The 19,092-nt window shown below is 51.7% G+C and overlaps 1 protein-coding gene across 1 annotated transcript; it reads left to right on the top strand.

The window, feature by feature from the left end:
* The first annotated feature begins 1,888 nt into the window (after positions 1 to 1,888).
* KHDRBS1 (KH RNA binding domain containing, signal transduction associated 1) lies at positions 1,889 to 18,200 on the top strand. The gene is made up of 9 exons (XM_084300760.1): positions 1,889 to 2,411; positions 7,855 to 7,982; positions 8,560 to 8,676; positions 9,727 to 9,873; positions 11,832 to 11,968; positions 12,883 to 13,096; positions 13,987 to 14,054; positions 14,361 to 14,419; positions 16,723 to 18,200. The coding sequence occupies exons 1-9, from the start codon at positions 2,012 to 2,014 to the stop codon at positions 16,818 to 16,820; spliced, it is 1,368 nt and encodes a 455-aa protein (XP_084156886.1). The 5' UTR covers positions 1,889 to 2,011; the 3' UTR covers positions 16,821 to 18,200.
* The last annotated feature ends 892 nt before the right edge of the window (positions 18,201 to 19,092 follow it).

Below are 19,092 nucleotides of genomic sequence, written 5' to 3'. Positions count from 1 at the left end.
CTCTCGCCCTGCCCCGTCCCGGAGGGCACCGCGTCCATTTTAACACCCCGGGACTCTTTCTCAATGGCTGCTGGAGGCTCTGGCTGAGCTCAGGGCTGTGCTGCTCGCTCTGGGGGCTCCACAAGGTTGTAACAGACACACCTCAGCCCCTCTGCACCCTAGCAGATCAGGCTGAGGACAAATGAAGTAGAAGTAGCTCAATTTACAGATGGGGAACTGACCAGTTAAGTGTCCAGTTCCACTCAAGAAGCCTGGAAGGAGTTGGAAACTGGTCCCAGATTTCCAAACTTCCAGACCAGGGCCCCATCAGGCAACCTTCCTCTAGAAACTAAACTCTAGAAGAGCCGCACGCATCTCTTTTGGCTGAAATTTTTGGGAGGGATGAGTCCAGATCAAATGGCTGATGGCAGCCATCCCCCACAGCAGCACAAGCACAGCAGAGGGGCTGGCTGCAGCAAGGGGAGAGTTGTGTGTGCTCAGCACGAGGCAGCAGGTGGAAACCCTGGGGCAAGGACAGCGTTTCCAAGAGCAGAGCTAGCACCGCCTGGCTCCAGGAAGGCGCCACGGCATTTACAAGTAATGCAGCTGTAAGGACAGGACAGGCAAGGAAAGCAAATCTCAGTGAAACATATCCAAAAATTACACTGAAGATATAAAACCGGGGTGGAAGAAGAGAGAGCATGCGAGCAAGGAAGGCCCTGACAGGGGAGGCACGCATTAGGCACAGGTCTCAGGGAGCCATGCAACACCAGGAGCTCCCTTCGAAGCAAGGCTTTACAGGCACCAAAGCGCCCAAGCACTGATGCCGAATGATGGCTGTGCACAGGTTCAGCTTAGAACCAGCACCCAGGAGGGGAGGGGGCAACACAGGGCCCAGGCGCGCCGTTACCTGCTGCCGACGGAGGCCGTTTGTCCACGCACATCGACTCCAGCCCCACACAAGCGGCTGCTGCAAACTGGGCCCTGTGACGAGACACGGAAAGACCAGATGAGATTCGTGTCCTTAAGGGGATGAAAGATGTGTGGTTTTACCAGCTGTAAAGGCCATCTTTTTGGGTCATGAATGTAAAGCCATCAATAAGGGCTGCATCCAAGAGCACCGAGGCGTCCCCTGCCCGCTCCCTGAACACTCGGTCCCTCCGAAAACCATGGCAACAGAACCCCACACAGACACACCCTGTGTGGGAGCAGGCACCCTCAGTGGGAAAATGACCAGGGCCGCTCCCCTGGGCTCTAAAGCCCCTCAGAGCCCCCTCAGAGCCCCTTAGGGTCCCCTAGGAGCCCCTCAGACCCCCTCTGAGGCCCCTCTCAGCCCCTCAGACCCCTCAGACCCCCCAGGCCCCTCAGAGTCCCCTCAGATCCCCCTGAGAGGCCTCCAGAGCCTCACAGGGGCCCTTCAAAGGCCCTCAGGCCCCCTCAGAGGCCTCCAGAGCCCCCTAAGGGCCCCCTCAGAGCCCCTCAAGCCCCCCCCAGGCCCCTCAGAGCCCCCTCAGGGCCCGGCCCCGCTGCCTCGCACCTCAACGCCGTCCCCGCGCGGGCAGCCAAGTGCGCATGCGCGCAGCCGCTTCCCCCCCCCCCCCCCCCCACACCCGGTGCCACTGCCTGTGCGCACGCGCGCTGAGGCCGCGGGGGACAATTCTCGCGCCGCCCCGCGACCAATGTCGCGCCGGCAGCGCTGCGCATGCGCAGTCGGGGCCGAGGGCGCTTCCCCGCGCGCAGTGTTTTCCCCCTTCACGGCCCCAGCACTGCGCATGCGCGCTCCGTGAGGGGCGGGGCGAGGCTGCGCGGGGCCGCGCCGCGAGGCCGGCGCTCTGCGCAGGCGCGGAGGCGCGCGGGGTGGTCGCGCGGGAGCCGTGGGGGGGGGGGTAACCGAGGGGGCGGAACTTCCGGCCGCTCACTTCCGGCCGTGGCGCCGCGGCGGACGGTGTGGCAGCGCCGCTCCGCTCGGCCCGGCCCGGCCCGGCCCGGCCCGGTTCGGTTGGCTCGGCCCCGCCCCCGCCCCCCCCCCCCCATGCAGCGCCGCGACGACCCCGCCGCCCGCATGGGCCGGGGCCCGGGGCCCGGTGGAGGCGGTGGAGGAGCCCGGCAAGGCTCAGCTCCACCGCGGCGGCCTCCCCGGGGCGGGGGAGGCCGCGGGGCCGGCTCCGGGGCGCAGCCGCCGCCGCCGCTGCTCCCGCCCAGCGCCGCGGGCACGGCCTCGGCCGCTCAGGGCCCCGCCGCTGCTGCCTCCACCACCGCCACCGCCGCCTCCTCCTCCTCCTCCTCCTCCTCCGGTGCCGGCGCCCCCACCCCGCTGCTGGCCGGGGCCGGCGGGAAGCTGGAGCCCGAGAACAAATACCTGCCCGAGCTGATGGCCGAGAAGGACAGCCTCGACCCGTCCTTCACGCACGCCATGCAGCTCCTCACCGCAGGTACCGGGCCGGCCGGGACCCCCGGCAATGAGCGGGGCGGGGGGGGGAGGCCGGGCAGGTCCCGGGGAGGGCGGCGGGGCCGTTGTGGGGCCCCCCCCCGGAGGCATGGGTTGGAGCAGCCCGGTGCTGAGGGGCTCGCTTCGACCCGGGGCAGCCCCCGGTTCACCGGGGTGGGTCGAGCCCGGAGCCGGTGGGGGGATGAGGGGGGTTTAGAGCACGGTGGGGCCGGCCCTTCGCTTCCCCAGGGGGGAGAGGGGCCCCAGGAGGCTGGGGACAGCGGGGTCCTGCACGGAGCGGCTGCCTGAGGCCCCGCGGGTTGCGAGCCCTCTGAGTTTCCCCTCGGGTGCTGTGGGTTAGGGCTCGTTTCGTGCTCGCGATGAGCCGAGTTAGGGGCTGGCAATGGCAGCCTTTGTTCTGCGCCCAGACCAGCCTTCGCCTTCTCCTTCCCCGTCGCTGTCCAATCGCCTGCCGGCTCGGATTTCTGCCTATCTGCACGGTGCAGCTGCTGCTCCCGCACTCGGCGGCCCTATCGGGTAGGCTCAGCTGCCTGCAGACCCCGCAGACAGCTTGAAAAGGGGAACGAGTGCCAGCATTCGGTGCCCCTCGGTGCTTACCGTGTGCCGGGAGGCACCGGCACGAGGACAGACGCAGGTTTAGCCTGCAGATGCTCAGCTCCCCGGTATTTATCGTTCTGCTTTGGAATGGGCTCGTTCAGGGCTTTAAAACGTTGGATGCTGCCATAGTCATCGCAGCACCAGGGGCTTCCCTAGCTCCTCCTGTGGCATGGGGAATAATTCCTCAGAAGTGCCCCCTCCCTTTGTGCAAGTAACAGAGGTGCCTCAGCATGGGGAACCTGGCATCGATTGTGGACATCTCGATCTAAACCAATCAGTCCTGTAAGCTGATTTGCCATCAGTTTAAGGTTTTTCATTAATAAACGCCCTCAGCCAGCTGATGCTCGGTGATAATGCCCCCAGCACAGCCGGAGGGGTTTGCTGATTCCCACACAAAGAGCAGCGCTCGGCCCCGTAGCAAAGCTTCCCTCAGAGAGAGGTGTAACCAGGATTTACGAGGGGGTTTTCATTAATTTAAAATTTGCTGAGAGCCGACTGCTGCCTTGTGAGACCTAACATTGAGCACTGGAAGAGCTCCAGATGCTTCCTGCCTGCTTTGGATGTTTGGATACTGCTGGCCTTTAGGAGCATCCACCAGCAGTCCGCGTTCAGGGCAATCGGAGCGAGAAGCTGGTGGAAGAAAAGCTGAAATAAACCCGAGTTTTAGGCAAGTGACTCGTTGTGCAGAGGACCGGCTGCTCCCTGGATTGCCGGCTCCTCTACTGCCGTGGCAGCCTCTGGGGCTGTCCCGCTGGAGGAGCTGCTCTGGAATTTAGGTCTGGGGCAGAGCTTGTAGCGTGTACGTGTAGCACAACTTGAGCAAAGTGATTTTCAGACAAACACACCAAAAAAAAGCTGGTTACTGACTGACAGCCACCCTCCTGCCCCAGCCCCTTCTCAGGAACGCAGCCTGCTGGTGCTGCCTGCTCTCGGGAGGGAGAACCCCGCAGGTCTGCGCTGACACCGAGCCTTCCCGTGTAAAAACAGCGTCTGAAAGCAGGCTGAAACACTTCTGGAGTTGTAAAACTATTTAGCAGTCCTGAAGAAAAATCAGCAGTGTTTAGGAGTGAGCTGAAGGACAGCTGGGGGCTGTCACGCAGCGCCCTGAGCAGGAATTGAAGGCTGGGCTTTCTTACACCTTGGGATACGAGCCAGTTTTGTACTGCTGTGATTTCGGGCTCTGGGAGCTTCCTTTCCTGCAGGAACAAGAATCCCTTCTCCTCTCTTTGGCTTGTGCCCCCCGTGTGCTGCGGAGGCAGGGCTGGAGGAGCTGCCCCCTGACGTTAGCTAGGCGCAGGCTTTTGGGGTTCTCGTGTTAATCAACGCGCAGCAGAGCAGGGGCAGCGCGAGGAGCCCTCAGCAGGATCCCCTGCTGCCTGCCTGCCTCGTGCCAGCTCCATTTCATCTCTTCCTAGCAGGAGAAGAGGCTGCACGGGCCGGGCAGGCAGTGGCCGTGCTGCCAAGGACCCAGCAGGAGGCTTAGAGGTGGGCTGAGGCCACGGGGCAGCGAGGAGCTGTACGAAACCCCCAGCAGGCAGCTGGGCAGAGCTCTCTCCGCGTGGAGTTGGGGATGGAGATGATTTTATCCATCCCTGTGTTTCCGAGTGTGTACCCAGCCCCCCGAGGAGCTGTGAGTGCTGCCTTAGACCCGTGCCCGATGTCCTGAGCCGAGCCACGTGCCTCATTTCTCAATGCTCGTCCTGCTGAGCCCCGCTGGGTGCTGCCACTGCCGGGATTCTGCCTGTGCCATCTCTCACAGCTCTCCTCCTGCCTCACGCTTTGGTGTTTCTCCTCCTTGTGCCCCTTCTCCCTGTGCTGCCTGGCCCTGGGAGATCAGACCCGCTAGGGAGCAGTAGCGTAGAGGTGGGGCCCTGCCCTCTTCCACCCCGAAACTCCTCATTTTCTCTCCTTTGGGGCCGCAGGGTCAGCACAACCACGCCGTGAAGGCGATGCCCTCAGCGTTAGGGCTGGACAGGAGCTGTCCCTGCTCGCAGAGCCCCGGCGTGCTGCGGGGCAGTGCTGAGGACGTTTGGGCTGAGAGCAGGAGGAGCGCTGCGGCTGCTCGGCCTCCTCCTTGCGCAGCAGCGGCGTTACCAACCCCCTTTACCTACCCCTTAGGATTTCTACCGAGACAATGCAATCACTGCCCCCCACGAAGGCCTGGGAACCACTGCCACGCATGCCGCCAGCCTGCTGACATTCCCCGTGGCCAGAAGGTAACCTTCTGCTGCGCCTCTCACCCGGCTTTCTAAAACCAGCACTGCAATCCGGCGTGCCTAACCCCTCAAGGTATACCTACGCTCCTCCTTGGGCTCAGGAGGTTGTTCTGGCACGCTGCTGCCGCCCAGCAGTTCCTCCAGCACCGCTCTGTGCCGCACAGCTCGTGCCAGGATGCGTTTGGGTGATGCTGGAGCAACACACGGGACACCTTGTGCGTGTCTTTGGTCCCTGCTGGCAGCTTTGGAGCCCGTTCGGAGGTGCCAGGTGCTGTGCTGACCGAGAGCTCCAGGAAAAATTCCTCTGGGCCTGGATTTTTTTTTTTTAATCCCTCATATTTTGGGTTTCCCTTGAAGAGTTAGCACTGGTGGATGTTTAAGGGTTTGCTGCCTGCCCAGCCCGGGTCCCAGATGTTGCTGCTGCTCTTGCACGAGGCAGAATGGGGTTTTGCTGTGTGGCTGTTGTGAATTGGGGTTTGCTGGTGTCAGGGGCTGACGTCTGATCCCGCTGGGTTCCTGCGAGGTCGTTGAAGGGTGCTTTTATTCTTGGAGTGTGCATAGGAAGTGCTTCGTGTTAACACGCAGGGTGCCTTTCAACAAATACTGCTTTTGGAGAGCCACAGCGTTGGAGAGGTGATCTCATTTCTATTACAGGATCGAAAGCTGCACTTAATCAATGCAGAGGCCACCAGTGCAATCCTTAGATTCCAAAGCTTGGTTCCCCGACGTGTTTTCATTGCTAAAATTTTAAAACCTGTGTATAAAACTAACCAAGGCAGCCATCTCCTTTGCCTGTTCTACACATTTGACAGCATTTGAACTCTGGTTTTGTTATGTTTGTGTACTGCCCTCAAAGTCATTTCTCTGTAAAGGAAAAATCCAAGCCCTTTTTTCAAAGCTGATTATATCCAGCAATTTTCTTAAACCGAGGAGTCATGGTAACAGCTTTGTAAGGGATCCAAGGCGCTGTTGCAAGTAGGAATAAGAAAAATTAGGCCTTTTTCACAATTATGCAACGCGATACCAAGATCCATATTTAGATCTCTAAACTAAAAACCAGTTTGCGTGAGGGTGCCCCCAACCAAAAAGTTAAACCCTGATCCTTCAGCGTGGTCCCTGAGGGCTTCTTGGTTGCACGTCCAGCTCAGCCCCTGGGCTGTGCCTGCCTGGGCAGGGGTCTGATGGCAAACCCAGCGCTCCTATTATATTTATTTCTGTTCCCGTTATATGGGAGTGCAGCTGGGTGGCTGGCATGCCCAGAATCTGCTCTGCCAGTCTTCCAAAGCCCTAAACACAAAGGCTCGGTGTCAGGCTCACCGTTTGTGGCACGGACAGAGATGGCAAGCTGCTGCTGCTGCTGCTGCTGCCCTCCTTAACGCCCGGCGAGCAGCCTGCAGCTCTGATCAGTTCCGTGTGTCAGCTTGTGAAAGTGTCTCTCTCTTCCCCCCGAGACGTGAGGAGTTGTATCTAGAGCACTTTCGGCTCGGAAGAGGTATTTATAGTTCGTGTGTTTGCTGCTGAAATGACGCCGTTAGGGTTTTAAGGAAGGGCCCTTACTCACTGAGTATCTAAGTAGTAATTCGGGATGGCCGTGCGTGGTGCGCCCGGGTGCTGGGGTTGGACCAAAAGGTGCCTGGGGGCTCTTCTCTTTTGGGGTGACTGTCACCCGGCATCTCTCAGTGAAAGTTTAACCTCTAGCCAGATTGAGGAGATGTTGAGCACTAGTTCCTAACTGCCTGCCTTAACGACTGCTGCCAGCAGGTAATTGGGACTTTCCCGCAGATCCCCCCCGGGCTGCAGGGTGCCCACGGTTCATTCAGGCTGCCTCAGATCTTCCAAGACTCCGTAACTCCGTGTGCAATTACACCAGAATGGCTTTGACAGAGAAAAACTCGTCCTTACACTGCTTGAATCGAGTTAGGGACTTGTGATACCCACGGCTGGTGTGCCTGAGGCTTCCACCAGGTGATCAATTACCCGGGTGATAAAGGTGCACGCATGTAACCAAGTTTGTAAGAATTGAGAAAACCAGCCCAAACTCGAGGCTGTCACTAACTGGGGCTTGTTTATTGGGAATGTCCTCAGCTTAGCAGAAAATCAGTGTCAACGTGTGCTGAGACCGCTGTTTAAATTACAGATGAAGCCAGCACATCAGCTGGAGTGATTCAACCTGCCTGCTTTGCTGAGGGCTGCTGCCTTAAATCAGGGGTGCGCAGCGGGGCTGGGCCCCCCAAGGTTTAGGAGCCTGCAGGTGGGAGCTGTGCAGGCATGAATTTGGGAACTGAGAGGGAACGGCACAGCAGAAGTGATCGCAGAGCTGTGCTTACAGCGTCCCTCTGAACCCACAAAGCAGCTTGCAGGGCACTCTGCTGTCCTCGTTATTGCTCATTGTCCTGGTTTTGGCCTTGTGCAATCCCTAGCTGTGAAGGGAGGAGGAGAGGAGCGGGGCTAGCACTGAGGATGTCCTGTCTGCCCAGGTTCCAGGAGTGCAAATGAACCCAATGAATGTCGGTGTCTTGACAGAGAATGAGGGTGGTGTGTCCTGTTACAATTCCAACTCGAAAATGATGCTTGTTTGAGGAATATAAGCAGCCCTATTTTTATCTTGTTTAGAAATTGAAAAAATTCAGAAGGGTGAAACAACAAAGAAGGATGAGGAAGAGAACTACCTGGATTTATTTTCTCACAAGAATATGAAACTGAAAGAACGAGTTCTGATACCTGTCAAACAGTACCCCAAGGTGAGGGCCAGAAAATAGCTTACTGAATCTCTGTGATTTGCTTATTTTCTGTGGATTTTATGGCTGAATGTTAGAGATAGCAGCTGTCAAAGTGTCAGCAGGAGTTACGCCAGTGTGCCGCTGGAATCGCTACAGAATTTGTCCTATGCAAGCTTGCAGGATCTTATTTCTAATACATTGCATTTCCAGCATGTCTCGGGATAAAGCTAAATGGTGATGTGTAGTTGTGATCTTCCATTGCTGGAATAGACTTCCATGCGTAGAGCTCTGTTTTACAGCTAAGACCACATTTAACTCGTAAGGCTTGCTGCCTGTAAAGCCACTGGAGAGTAGCAGTTAGAATTAAATACTTTACGTGAGTTAATTTAGCTCTTTTCTGGTGGAGCATTTTTTCATTGAAAGAATGTTCTGGAATTTAAGTTTTCCTGTGCGTTTTTTGGTCTGATTTTTTTTTTTTTTTGTGAGATTAAGAGAAAGCGGCGTGACTAAACTTCTTGTAAGCCAGCGTAACATTGACAGAAGTTCTTGTTAACGTTACTGAGTTCTGGAGTTAAACAACTTCTTTTTGTATTTCCAGTTCAATTTTGTTGGAAAGATTTTGGGACCTCAAGGCAACACCATCAAGAGACTTCAGGAAGAAACTGGTGCTAAGATATCCGTGCTTGGGAAGGGTTCGATGCGAGATAAAGCAAAGGTAAGGGCACCCCCTCGAAGCCATAGACATCCGTTATGCCTTGCACATTGCTGTGAAAAGCAGAGGTTCTCAAAGCATTTTATAGATGGAAATACAAAAGCGAAGGCAACAGGAGGTCACCTTTCTGAAAATGTTCTGTGCTTGTTGGGAGCAATCCTGGCTGGGGGAGAAGTGTGATGCATGTGTTCTTTATAAAAGATACTTGCAGAAACCAGTCATCTCTGTGATATACTGTACCTCGGGTGCAGAGGTAGCTTATATGAAAGGTGAAGTGCAAGGTCCTTAAAGTAAGAACCAATTCTAGCTACTCCTTGAAAAGTCATTTGCTAAAGGAATATGTTTTCCCTCTGGGGGAAAAAAACAAAAAACATTTCCCTCTTCCAGATGTCCCCTCTGAAATCTGTACATTTTCACGGTTCACTGAAGACGTTGGAGCAGTCTGTTCCTGGTAATCTTCAGTGAATCACGAAGTGCCGGGAGGTTTTTTGAGCAGAAAAAATGGAAACGTTTTTTTCTTCCTGCTTGCTCCTAAAATTGAGCTAACAAACAATGGGGCTTTAACTGAATTCAGCTTTTACTTTAGCAGACTGAGAAGCTTGTATGCTTCTAGCGTGCTTACAGCTTCTTAAAACCAGCTGAATAACACAGGTATCAAAGAGCAGAGTTAGAGCAGGAGTGTTTGAGGCATTGAGCTTCACTGTCCCTGTAAAGAGCTGCTTAGGCAGACAGGTGGTGTAGAACAGGAAGAACATCGCTTCCCTGTGCTTAATCTTCTGGAAAAAAAAGCTGCTGGCATCACTGCGTTTAACACAGATACCGTAGGCACCTGAAAAGGCTGCTATAAAAAGCTGGAAGGTACAGACTTGCAGGCTGCTTGTGGCTTTTTTGTAAAACTGTATTGATGTGCATAGGAGGTTAATGTGATCCATGAACCAGCATGGCTAAAATGATTTTATGGATGTTACCTGCTAAGGCTTAGGAAACAGGAAAAGAAAAATAGTTTTGCTGCATCTTACTTAGTTTAGGACTCTCTAATATGCTTTGTTTTAGGAGGAAGAACTACGTAAAGGGGGAGATCCTAAATATGCTCATCTAAATATGGATTTGCATGTCTTCATTGAAGTTTTTGGACCCCCTTGTGAAGCGTATGCTCTGATGGCTCATGCCATGGAAGAGGTCAAGAAGTTCCTTGTCCCAGTATGTATGCTGATGCTCTTTTTGTATTGAAGGGTGAAGATGGGTTAAGGTTTGCTCGGTGTAAGGCCTGTGGTACAGGAAAGGTGTAACGAGGAAGCCTGGAGTAGTAAGAGTAGTAAGTGTGTGTGTGGCAGCTTAAGATGGCCACATTAATCTTGCATGAGGTCATGTATTAATCCCCTAATCACAATGAGAAGGAAGTACACCTTCAGGGCAATTGCATGGGAAACTCAGAGTAGGTATTTCTTTCCCAGCTTTAGATGTGGACACGGGTGGGTGGAGAGCTCGTCTAGCTCCCTGTTCAGATCTAGCAGGCGAATAATTTTATCTGGATCTGGCATGGAAGAGCCTTCTTGGATGGGTTCCTCCGATTTGGAACTGGGGCATCAAAATCTGCCTAGAAAACTGTACAGGTCAGATCAGGAACTCTGTGCACAGAGGTGCTTGCTCTGCTCTGGAGGACGATGTGAGGATGAGGAGGGTGACTGCCTGGGAGCCTGGTAGTGGTACTTAGCGTTGTGATTAGTTTCCGAGACACCCCTGAGTCAATATTTCTGCTGCTTTTAAATGGGTATGATGTGAAGGAACCTCTTTTTGCCTGTCAGGCATTTATGCAGATGACATTTGTTGTCTTTTGGGGGATGTCTTCTACTGGCGAAGCTTGTAAGACCTTCATGTTCAGCATCGTGGGTTTTGTGCCAGTGTGCAACACGACAAAGCTGAGCGTTGCCTCTGAGAACCAAGGTACCTGAAGAAGTCTCTCGTGTTATTAAAATCATAGCACTGCTCGCTAAATTAGGAAGAAAACAAAATGGGAAGGAAGCACACAGTGCTGCTGGCTTCTGGCTAGCTCAGCCTGTAATTGAGAGCCGTGGCAGGCAGGGAGCTGAGCAGAGCTCAGTGCCTTGTGGCTGGGTGAGCTCAGGTGTGCCTCGGGGTCAAGGGGCAGGTGGAACTCGAGAGCTGCAGGGAAGTGTGGAAAAGCATACGGTTACTGAGTGGTTTCCATGTGTCTGACACGGAGAGGAGGAGAGATTGCTGTGTGAAGTGCCTCTGAAGGAAAGAGGTCATCTTCAAGGAGCCCCTGGGATGTACAAAACCTCGGCTCGCCGAAGCGAGTGTGCAGCCTTGCTATTTAAAGTGTCTTATCTAGCGCTGCCTTCAAACAATGTGTTAAACTCGTGAAAATTGGCAGAGAAGCCACAAAGGAAGGCAGCAGGGTTGTGAAGACACATCTGGTAGGAGGCTTCTCGCTTTGTGGAGTTGCCATGGCAGCGTGAGGGTCCCCTCTGATGAGACCGGCGGCGCGAGGCCCGGCCTGCGTGTGTGCTCGGGGAGGGGTGGGCAGCAAAGACCCCCACGGGTCAGCAGGGACTGGCACCGAATCCTCGAGCTCCATCCCCTGGGGTGATAAAAATGCACGGAGCAGAAGCATACTGCGTTCGTGAGGCAGTGAGGAGACAGCCTGCTTGCAAATTGGCATTTACTGCTCGTCAGGCTGCATCCTCTCCTGCTCCCCGGTGTGTCAGGAACACGGCAGTGTGTTTTACGTTCCGTGGGCTCGCTGCCAGCCACCTGCCTTTAAATGGCAGTTGAAAGATGCTCGAGGTGAGATACATCTTGCCTGACCTCTGAGCCCTCCAATATTTGCAAATAAATCATGCCAACATCCCTGGGATGCCTCCAGACCTCCTGTGAGCAAGGTCCTCTGCCCAGGGAGCAGCTGCCGTGCGCGCTGCAGCTCCTGGACATCAGTGGAGAGGGCTCCTCCTGGCTGCTTTGGAGAAAGCTGGCAGCCGTGTGCTGCTGCCAGCTGGGAAGATCCCAGTAAAAGTCACCAGCAGGTTTTAATTCGGGACTATTAGGCCATTTTTGTTCCAGCGCGGTAGCCTGTGATGTCCTGGAGCAGGGACTGTCTAGTTAGCTGCTCTTTGGAGTTGACTGTCTTCCCTCTTTAGGATATGATGGATGATATCTGTCAGGAGCAATTCTTGGAGCTCTCCTATCTGAACGGTGTGCCAGAGCCAACTCGCGGCCGAGGAGTCCCTGTGCGGGGAAGGGGAGCAGCTCCGCCACCACCTCCGCCTGTGCCAAGGTACCGATCCCAGAACGTGGATCTGGAAATGCTGCGTCTTGCTCGGAGCAGTGCTCCAAGATCAGGTCGAGCTGCTTATTCGTGTACATCAGCCATTAGCTTTGATCTTGGCTTTTGACCAAGGCTTTCTAGCCTTGTTCTGCAGGCTTGCTTGAGCAAGCTGACATCAGATATTTGATATGTGCTGAGTTGTAATCCAGCTCAATGGATGTCTTGTCTTGTTTTTTGGTGCCTGAAATTAGAAGCTTCGTAAAGTAACCCTTCAAAAATTGAAAAGAATAGGTAGAAAATCATTTTTTTTAACAGCCTGCAAAATCATGTGTAGATGTTTTGTATTTGCTTCTGCAACCTGCAGCAGAATAAGCACTTTCAGTTCAAACTGACCTTCCTTTGAAAGTCACAGCATAGCATTACTCTGTCACTGCTGTCAAGGGATTGGGATAAATTGGCGATAAAGCTCTGTTGCTGTAGTTCTGGCTTCACTACATATTTCACAGGGGAAAGCCTTTGCTTCATCTGACTGTTTATCCCAGAAGTGTCCCTGCTTATCTCATCAGTGATCTTTATAGTCCTGGAGGTATGGCAGTCTGTGCTGATTAGTGACAGAGGGTTGTTTAAAACCAGCTCTGAGAAATGACTTGGCAGAAGTTCTGCATCAGATTCGTTTCTACATCTGCATAACATGTAATGCAGTCCGGTTCCACCCCATTTTTCAGCCCGTGCAATGTAGGATTAATTCCCGTGCTTTCTTTTGTGACAAATATTCCATAGCTTAGAGAACAGTAACTGGATTTCTTTATCAAGCTGTTGTGTTCTGAAGGAGGCGTAAGAAGCGCGTGCGCTGCCCTCGCTATTCAGCACGTGAGCCGTGTGGTGACAGCTCTTCAAGCTCTTCAGTCTCTGTCTCCTTCCAGGGGCCGTGGTGTTGGGCCTCCTCCTCCTCCTCCTCGGGGGGCCCTGGTGCGAGGAGCCCCGGTGCGGGGTGCCATTGCCAGGGGAGCTGCCGTAGCCCGCGGAGTGCCTCCCCCCCCGGCGGTGCGGGGGGCTCCTGCACCCAGAGCACGTGCAGCCGGCATTCAGAGGATACCGCTTCCTCCTCCTCCTGCACCAGAAACCTACGAGGAATATGTAAGAAACTGTCTACTTCTTTATTCTAGCCAGCTAGTTGTGTATTAGGTATTTAACATCCTTTAAATGCAGGCTACCAACACAGAAGCTTGCATTGATGAAGTGAGCCCTAGTGCAGACACAGAATGCTGCTGGTGACGTGCTCTACCTGTTCAGTCTTCAAAAGGGGGGTCTGCTAGTATCATGAATTCGGGTGAAGGGGTTATCATAAAACTGAAATGTGCCCAGGTCTGGACTTTGGCATAACTATCACTGCACGTTGGAAAAACTGCATTGCCTTTTCTGCAAGAGAATTCTTTCAACAGGGAGCACCAGCGCTTTTCTGCAGCCCATAAAATCTTTCAAGTAAACATGTGAATGAGCATAATGAGGTTTCTGGTCATATACCCGAGCACCACCCTCTTGCTAAGCTTATCTTAGCATCTCTGCTCTTGATATCCTAAACGGAAAACAAGAACGCTGCTTTTTGATGCACAGCAGCATTTTGGGGAACAGACATAAATACGGCAACTTCTTCTGAAAATTCGGCTTCTCCTCCCAGTAAAACTTCTGAAGTCAGTCATAACAGATGGGTTGTTGTCTACCTGTAAATCTGGCGAGCACAGAGTCCTCATGACTCATGAGGACTTGTACTGCAGACAGCTGCAGCCTTGGACATGTAAATAACTCTCAGATGTGTTGTAAATATTAGCGTGGTTCATTCCTTGCAAGCCACAAGCAGTTTGTAGCTGCCCACGTGTTCTGTGATGGAGCCCCCTTCCCTGTGGCAGGCAGGGACTCAGAGGCTTCTCTGAAAACTGCTGCAGCCTCAATTCACTTCTGCCACTACCCTCAGTCAGTCGTTAACCTTCCTTCTTTCTGTTAATGCCGTTTGTCATCCTCCATTTCAGGGCTATGATGATGCATATGCAGACCAGAGCTATGAGGGGTACGAAGGGTACTACAGCCAGGGCCAAGGGTAAGTCACCTGTCTTACTGAGAGCATTGTGCATGATGGTTTATTCTTTTCTTTTAAGGGAATGGAAACACTTGTTTCTGAGCTTGAGCTGTAGGGAAAGTGCCCTGTTCTGCTGTAATCCAGGAGATTCTGGGAAATAGCTTTGGGAGTGGCCCAGTGTTCTTGAGAAATGTGTAAAAGCAGCGAACACACAACCACAGCCGTGAGCAACGTCGGGCATCTTTGCTGTTCCAGTGTTTGTGCAAGTTGTGTCAGGTTAGAGTACGATTTCAGCGCTGTATGTAACCAACGTAATTACTCTTCCAGGGACACAGAATACTATGATTATGGACACGGGGAGGCACAGGAAACCTATGAAGCTTATGGTATGTCTGGGGATACTGTTCTCTTGCAGGGAAGGGGCTGCACGTAGCTGGGAATTTTGCAGTCGATCAGCTGTTTTCCAGTGCCACTCCACACCCTGAGCAGAAATTTCTGATGCTGAGGAGAGCCTCGGGCAGTTTTCGTGGCAGAATATTTATACCCTACAGATTACCCAGGTCTGAACAACTGAAGGCATTCTGTGGTTTTCAGATTCTTATCTAGCTCAATTGTCTCAAAGGCAATGAAAACTTCCATTTTTAAATATGGAAGTATCTTTTAATTTCCTTGTCACTTTAAAGTATTTTAAGAGCTATGGATTTCCACCCACAGCACTACTTTTGCTGCAGTCTGGTTTCATGGATTATATTTTGTTGAGCTGCATGAGTGCATGGCTCCATCTGCTTCCTTATCCTCAAAAACCTTCCAGCTGACACCGACTGCGCTACACAATTTGCTTGAAAAATGGATTTAAATGTCATTTTAAGGCCTCCCTTCGATTAGGTAGAACAATCTTGGTCAATATGACTAGGAAGCAGTTTATGAAGTCTGGCTAATTTAAATTACCTGAGGCTACCAACGTAGGCTAGACTGAGGAGTGTGGAGGACCGATTTGGCCACAGCTGAGTAAATCACCCACTGCTGAAAGCCACAGGCCTTACATGTGAGGTGCTGGCAAGAAAGCATTGGGTGACTGCATTGTTTTGTGTTTTTTTTAAGCTAGTTCAGTTATCCCAGCTCATGAATGACATCTGCATGTGGCAATGAGTAAGATTCACTTTCTCTGGAAGCAAGCTGAAATGTAAACAGTTACACAAGCCCCACAGTGAGCTGCTTAGTGGCATGGAAATGCACCGTGTTGAAAGCAGTCCCTGCAGCAGAGCATCCATGCCTGAAGGTGTGAGTGAACCCAGACGATAATGACCGACCTGGAGGGGCTTCTGGGGAGGCAGGGAATCCTCTGCCCGGGTTGTGGCATCTCCTGCTCCCAGGGAGCAGAGACAGACCTGCCTCTGGGTGTGCTCCGGGCTTAAGCTGTGAGTGCAAATTCAGGTTCCTAATCAGGGCTGCTCTTCCAGGCAAGGATGAATTTGAATAGACAGCTGCTGTCAGTAATGGTGGGTATCTTTCGTGCCTCTGTGCAGAATGGCTCTTAAATGGCTTGGGTTGTTGCCTGTGTTAGTCACGCAGCACAAAGAGGCTTTTGTGCCTCCTGCTTGGTAGGAGAGCAGTGTTGTTGTCTGGGGTAGGAAGGCCAAAATGCTCATTGTACACTTGGCATGAAGTTGCCACAGTTAATCTGTTTATCCACAGTAATTTCCTTTGGTTTCTGCTTTCACGAAAACAAAATTAGAAGAATAAATTGTTGAGCCGGGCTGGAGACGGTTTTGAGAAGATGAGGACGTGCTCCATGGCAGCAGGAGCAGCGCTCGGCCGTCCTCCGGGGTCTGGGCGCTCGCTCTCACGAACCGGGGCCGTGGAGGCAGCAGCAGGCATGGCAGTAGGAACGCTGCAGGCAAAACCCTTTGTGAAAGCTGCGTTTGGATGTCCGGGGCTTGAGCTAGCTCAGGGACAACAGGATGTGAACTTAACTCGCTTCAGTGGTTGCTGTATTTGTCAGAAGGGTTTTGGCCGTCCTGGGCGAGCAGGTGCGGCGCTCCCTGCAGCTGCAGATTTTCCCCATCATCCCGGTGCAGAAGGAGCAGTGGGAAGGCAGGCTGATGCCTGCACGTTCCTTGGATATGCTGCTGTCTGAGGGCAGCGTGAGTCATTTACTGATTTTGGCACGATTACGGGGAGCTGCCTGGCTGGTGCATCGCAAGGAGGAGCACCCTACCTGTGGCCGTGTCCCCACGCGGTCCCGGTGTCACGGTGCTGCTGGCTGCCCATCCGAGAGGGCTGTGCCTGCCCGGACCTTAGCAGAGGCAGGCTGGCTGCCAAAGCCACCCCGTGAATTGGCTGCAGCTCTGCTGAAATTAATTACTCGTAAAAGGCACCGGATTTGTCCAAATCTGCGCTCAGCGGGGGTGCCGGGGCTGCGGGCTTCCCGGGGATTCCCGGCCGAGTGGCTTTTCCCAGTACTGGCCCAAAGCTGGGCTGCAAAAGAGAGGTTTTGTGGGGCCGGGGGGATTGTGTAGGGGCTTTTCTCATGCTTTACACTGTAGAGCAACTCATGTGGAGCCCAGGAGTGTTTCGGCTCAGGCTCCAAGAGGATCCCACGTCGGGAGCCAGGCGGTGCGGCTGCGCCATCCGTGCGCCCGGCCCCGAGCACGCCGCCAGCGCTGATTTCTTGCTCTCTTTTCTGCAGGCCAAGATGACTGGAATGGAACAAGGCCCTCCCTGAAGGCCCCGCCAGCTAGGCCGGTGAAGGGGGCCTACAGAGAGCACCCATACGGACGTTACTAAAAACAAACATGAGGGAAAAATATCAGTTATGAGCAAACAGTTGTTACTGATTCTTGTATCTCCCAGGATTCCCGTTGCTTTACCCACACCAGACAAGTAATTGTCTAACTGTTTTTCTTCGTGGCCCTTTTTCTCCCACTCCATCCTCACCCTGCATTCTGGCTTCTGTACGTAGTATTTTAAAATGAGTTAAATAGACTTAGAGGACCGACTTTAATTTTTTTTTTAAGTGTGTAGATTGCTTCTCTTTCTTTGTTGTTTAGATAAACACAACTGTACCTTTTTTAATAAAAAAAAAAAAAAAAGTTGAGTTAAAAATGTTAGTTTCAAAAGTGACATGCTTGCTTAGCAGTTATGAAATTAAGGTTTTGTTAACCTTTTAAGTTCGGTTTTAAGGAACCCATAAAAGTTGTAGTTGCAGAATCCCAAAGTAGGCTACATTTCAAAATTCAGGGCTGTTTTTAAGAATTAAAATCATAATGTAACGGTAGTAGTTGCCACCGTTTAAAAGTAACCTCAGATGTCAAACTTCACTTAAAAGCAGATTGCTGGTGAATCTTCAGTTTAAATTTTAATACGAAGGATCCTCAAGCAAATTAAATAGCATTTTTTAAAGGTGATTGACTTAAAAGAAAAAATTAGGTTTGTAAAATTGACTTTTCTTATGTGGGTTTTGAAATCTAGCCCCGAACATGCGGTGTTGAGAGATGCTTGGGAAGCAGATTTTCCAGTGTAAAGGGGTTCTTAGCCTGGTTCGATATGAAGAACTTTTAAAACAAATTAAAGCATGGCTCTAATTGCCCGGGGTTTGATATTAGAAAACAGAGTACTAAGTGAGTAGGTTTGAACTCTGTAAAATTGCAGTCTTCTCATGGTTATAGGGTTTGGGGCAGATAATACAGTGCAAGTTTAAAACTGGCAAAACTGTCAGTGTTAGCAATCCCATGGACTTGTTCAAGTGTATCTCAACACTAGCTTTGCATAAAAAGGGACACTGCAGCTGAAAAAAAATGAGGAAAATTTTCACGTTGTACATAGGTTAAAGTCCTAATTGGATTTGTACACTGTCCTCCCAACTCTGTTCTTGAAGATTAAATGCTACATGTGTAAGTCTGCCTAAATAGGTAGCTAAAACTTGTCAAAATGTCTGCCGCAGTTTGTCAATAAAGTTTAGTCCTTTTTTAATCAAAGTAAATGTGATGAATTGTCATTTTTTTTGGTTGAGCAGTAAAATAGCTATTATTTTTTTCAAATAATTTTAAATTAATGCTAAAGCTAATTGTCTTTTTAAAATATGGAGACATTCTAAAAATGGTGGTTTTTTTGCAATTCTTACAAAAAGTTTATCGAGCTCACTAAATGAGCGTAATTAAAAAAAAAAAAAGAAAAAAGGAAAAAACAAAATTTGTTTTTCACCCCCTGGAAGTTCTTGAAAGCAGTTTGATCCTAGACCATTGCAGAAATCTGGCTGGAAAGCGTTCACTGAATTAAAGATTGAGGTTTCAGGTGGCCTCACGGAGCATGCCAGGCTGCAGGCTCCAGGCTGAGTCTGAAATGGCTGGTGTAAATGTAACGTGACAAAACGAAGGCTGAGAGCTCCGAGGCTTAGCTGCCACCAGGAGGAGGAGGAAGCTTGCTTTTTGCTCACGTAAACTCCCCTATCCCACTGGGCTGGGATGCTGCCCTTCCTGCCTTAAGGTAGCCTTTACTTGGAAAGCCACTTGCAAATGTTGCCCCTCTTTGGGAAGGGTGCTGCAGCTGCTCCTCAAATCCTTCCGACAGGGTGTGTTATGTATTTGTGTATACATCAGCTGTAATCTTAAACTGCTGCTTAGAGATGGGGGAAGCAGTTTGCATTTCCCAATTGCGAGGTGAATCTGGCATTCTAGGGGGAGAGAATTAAACTGCTCGGGGGTGAAAAATAGAGCAGCAGGAAACAAACTGCTCGCAGCAGTGCATGACTGAGGGGAATACTTTAAAACAAAAAGTTGTATTTGTAGATTGTTATTAAAGTGCAAATAACCGAATTTTCAACAATGGTTTGGAGTCAGCTTTCAGGGCATAATGTCTTGCTTGATGAAAAGATCACCCTATGCCCCCCTTTTAAAGGAAAATTATCGCAGGAGAATCAGGATGTGTAAAGCTAACATGCATCGCAAAACCCAAAAGGTAACCTAAATGTCTGATTTTAATAGCACATTTCTCTTTTACATAAACTGTGACGGCAACTTGCATAAACTTTATTGAAACAATTCTTCAAATGTTAATTTTA

Source organism: Netta rufina, assembly GCF_964035555.1.
Source record: "Netta rufina genome assembly, chromosome: 23".
NCBI lineage: Eukaryota > Metazoa > Chordata > Aves > Anseriformes > Anatidae > Netta > Netta rufina.
This window is presented reverse-complemented; position numbering and strand designations above follow the sequence as displayed.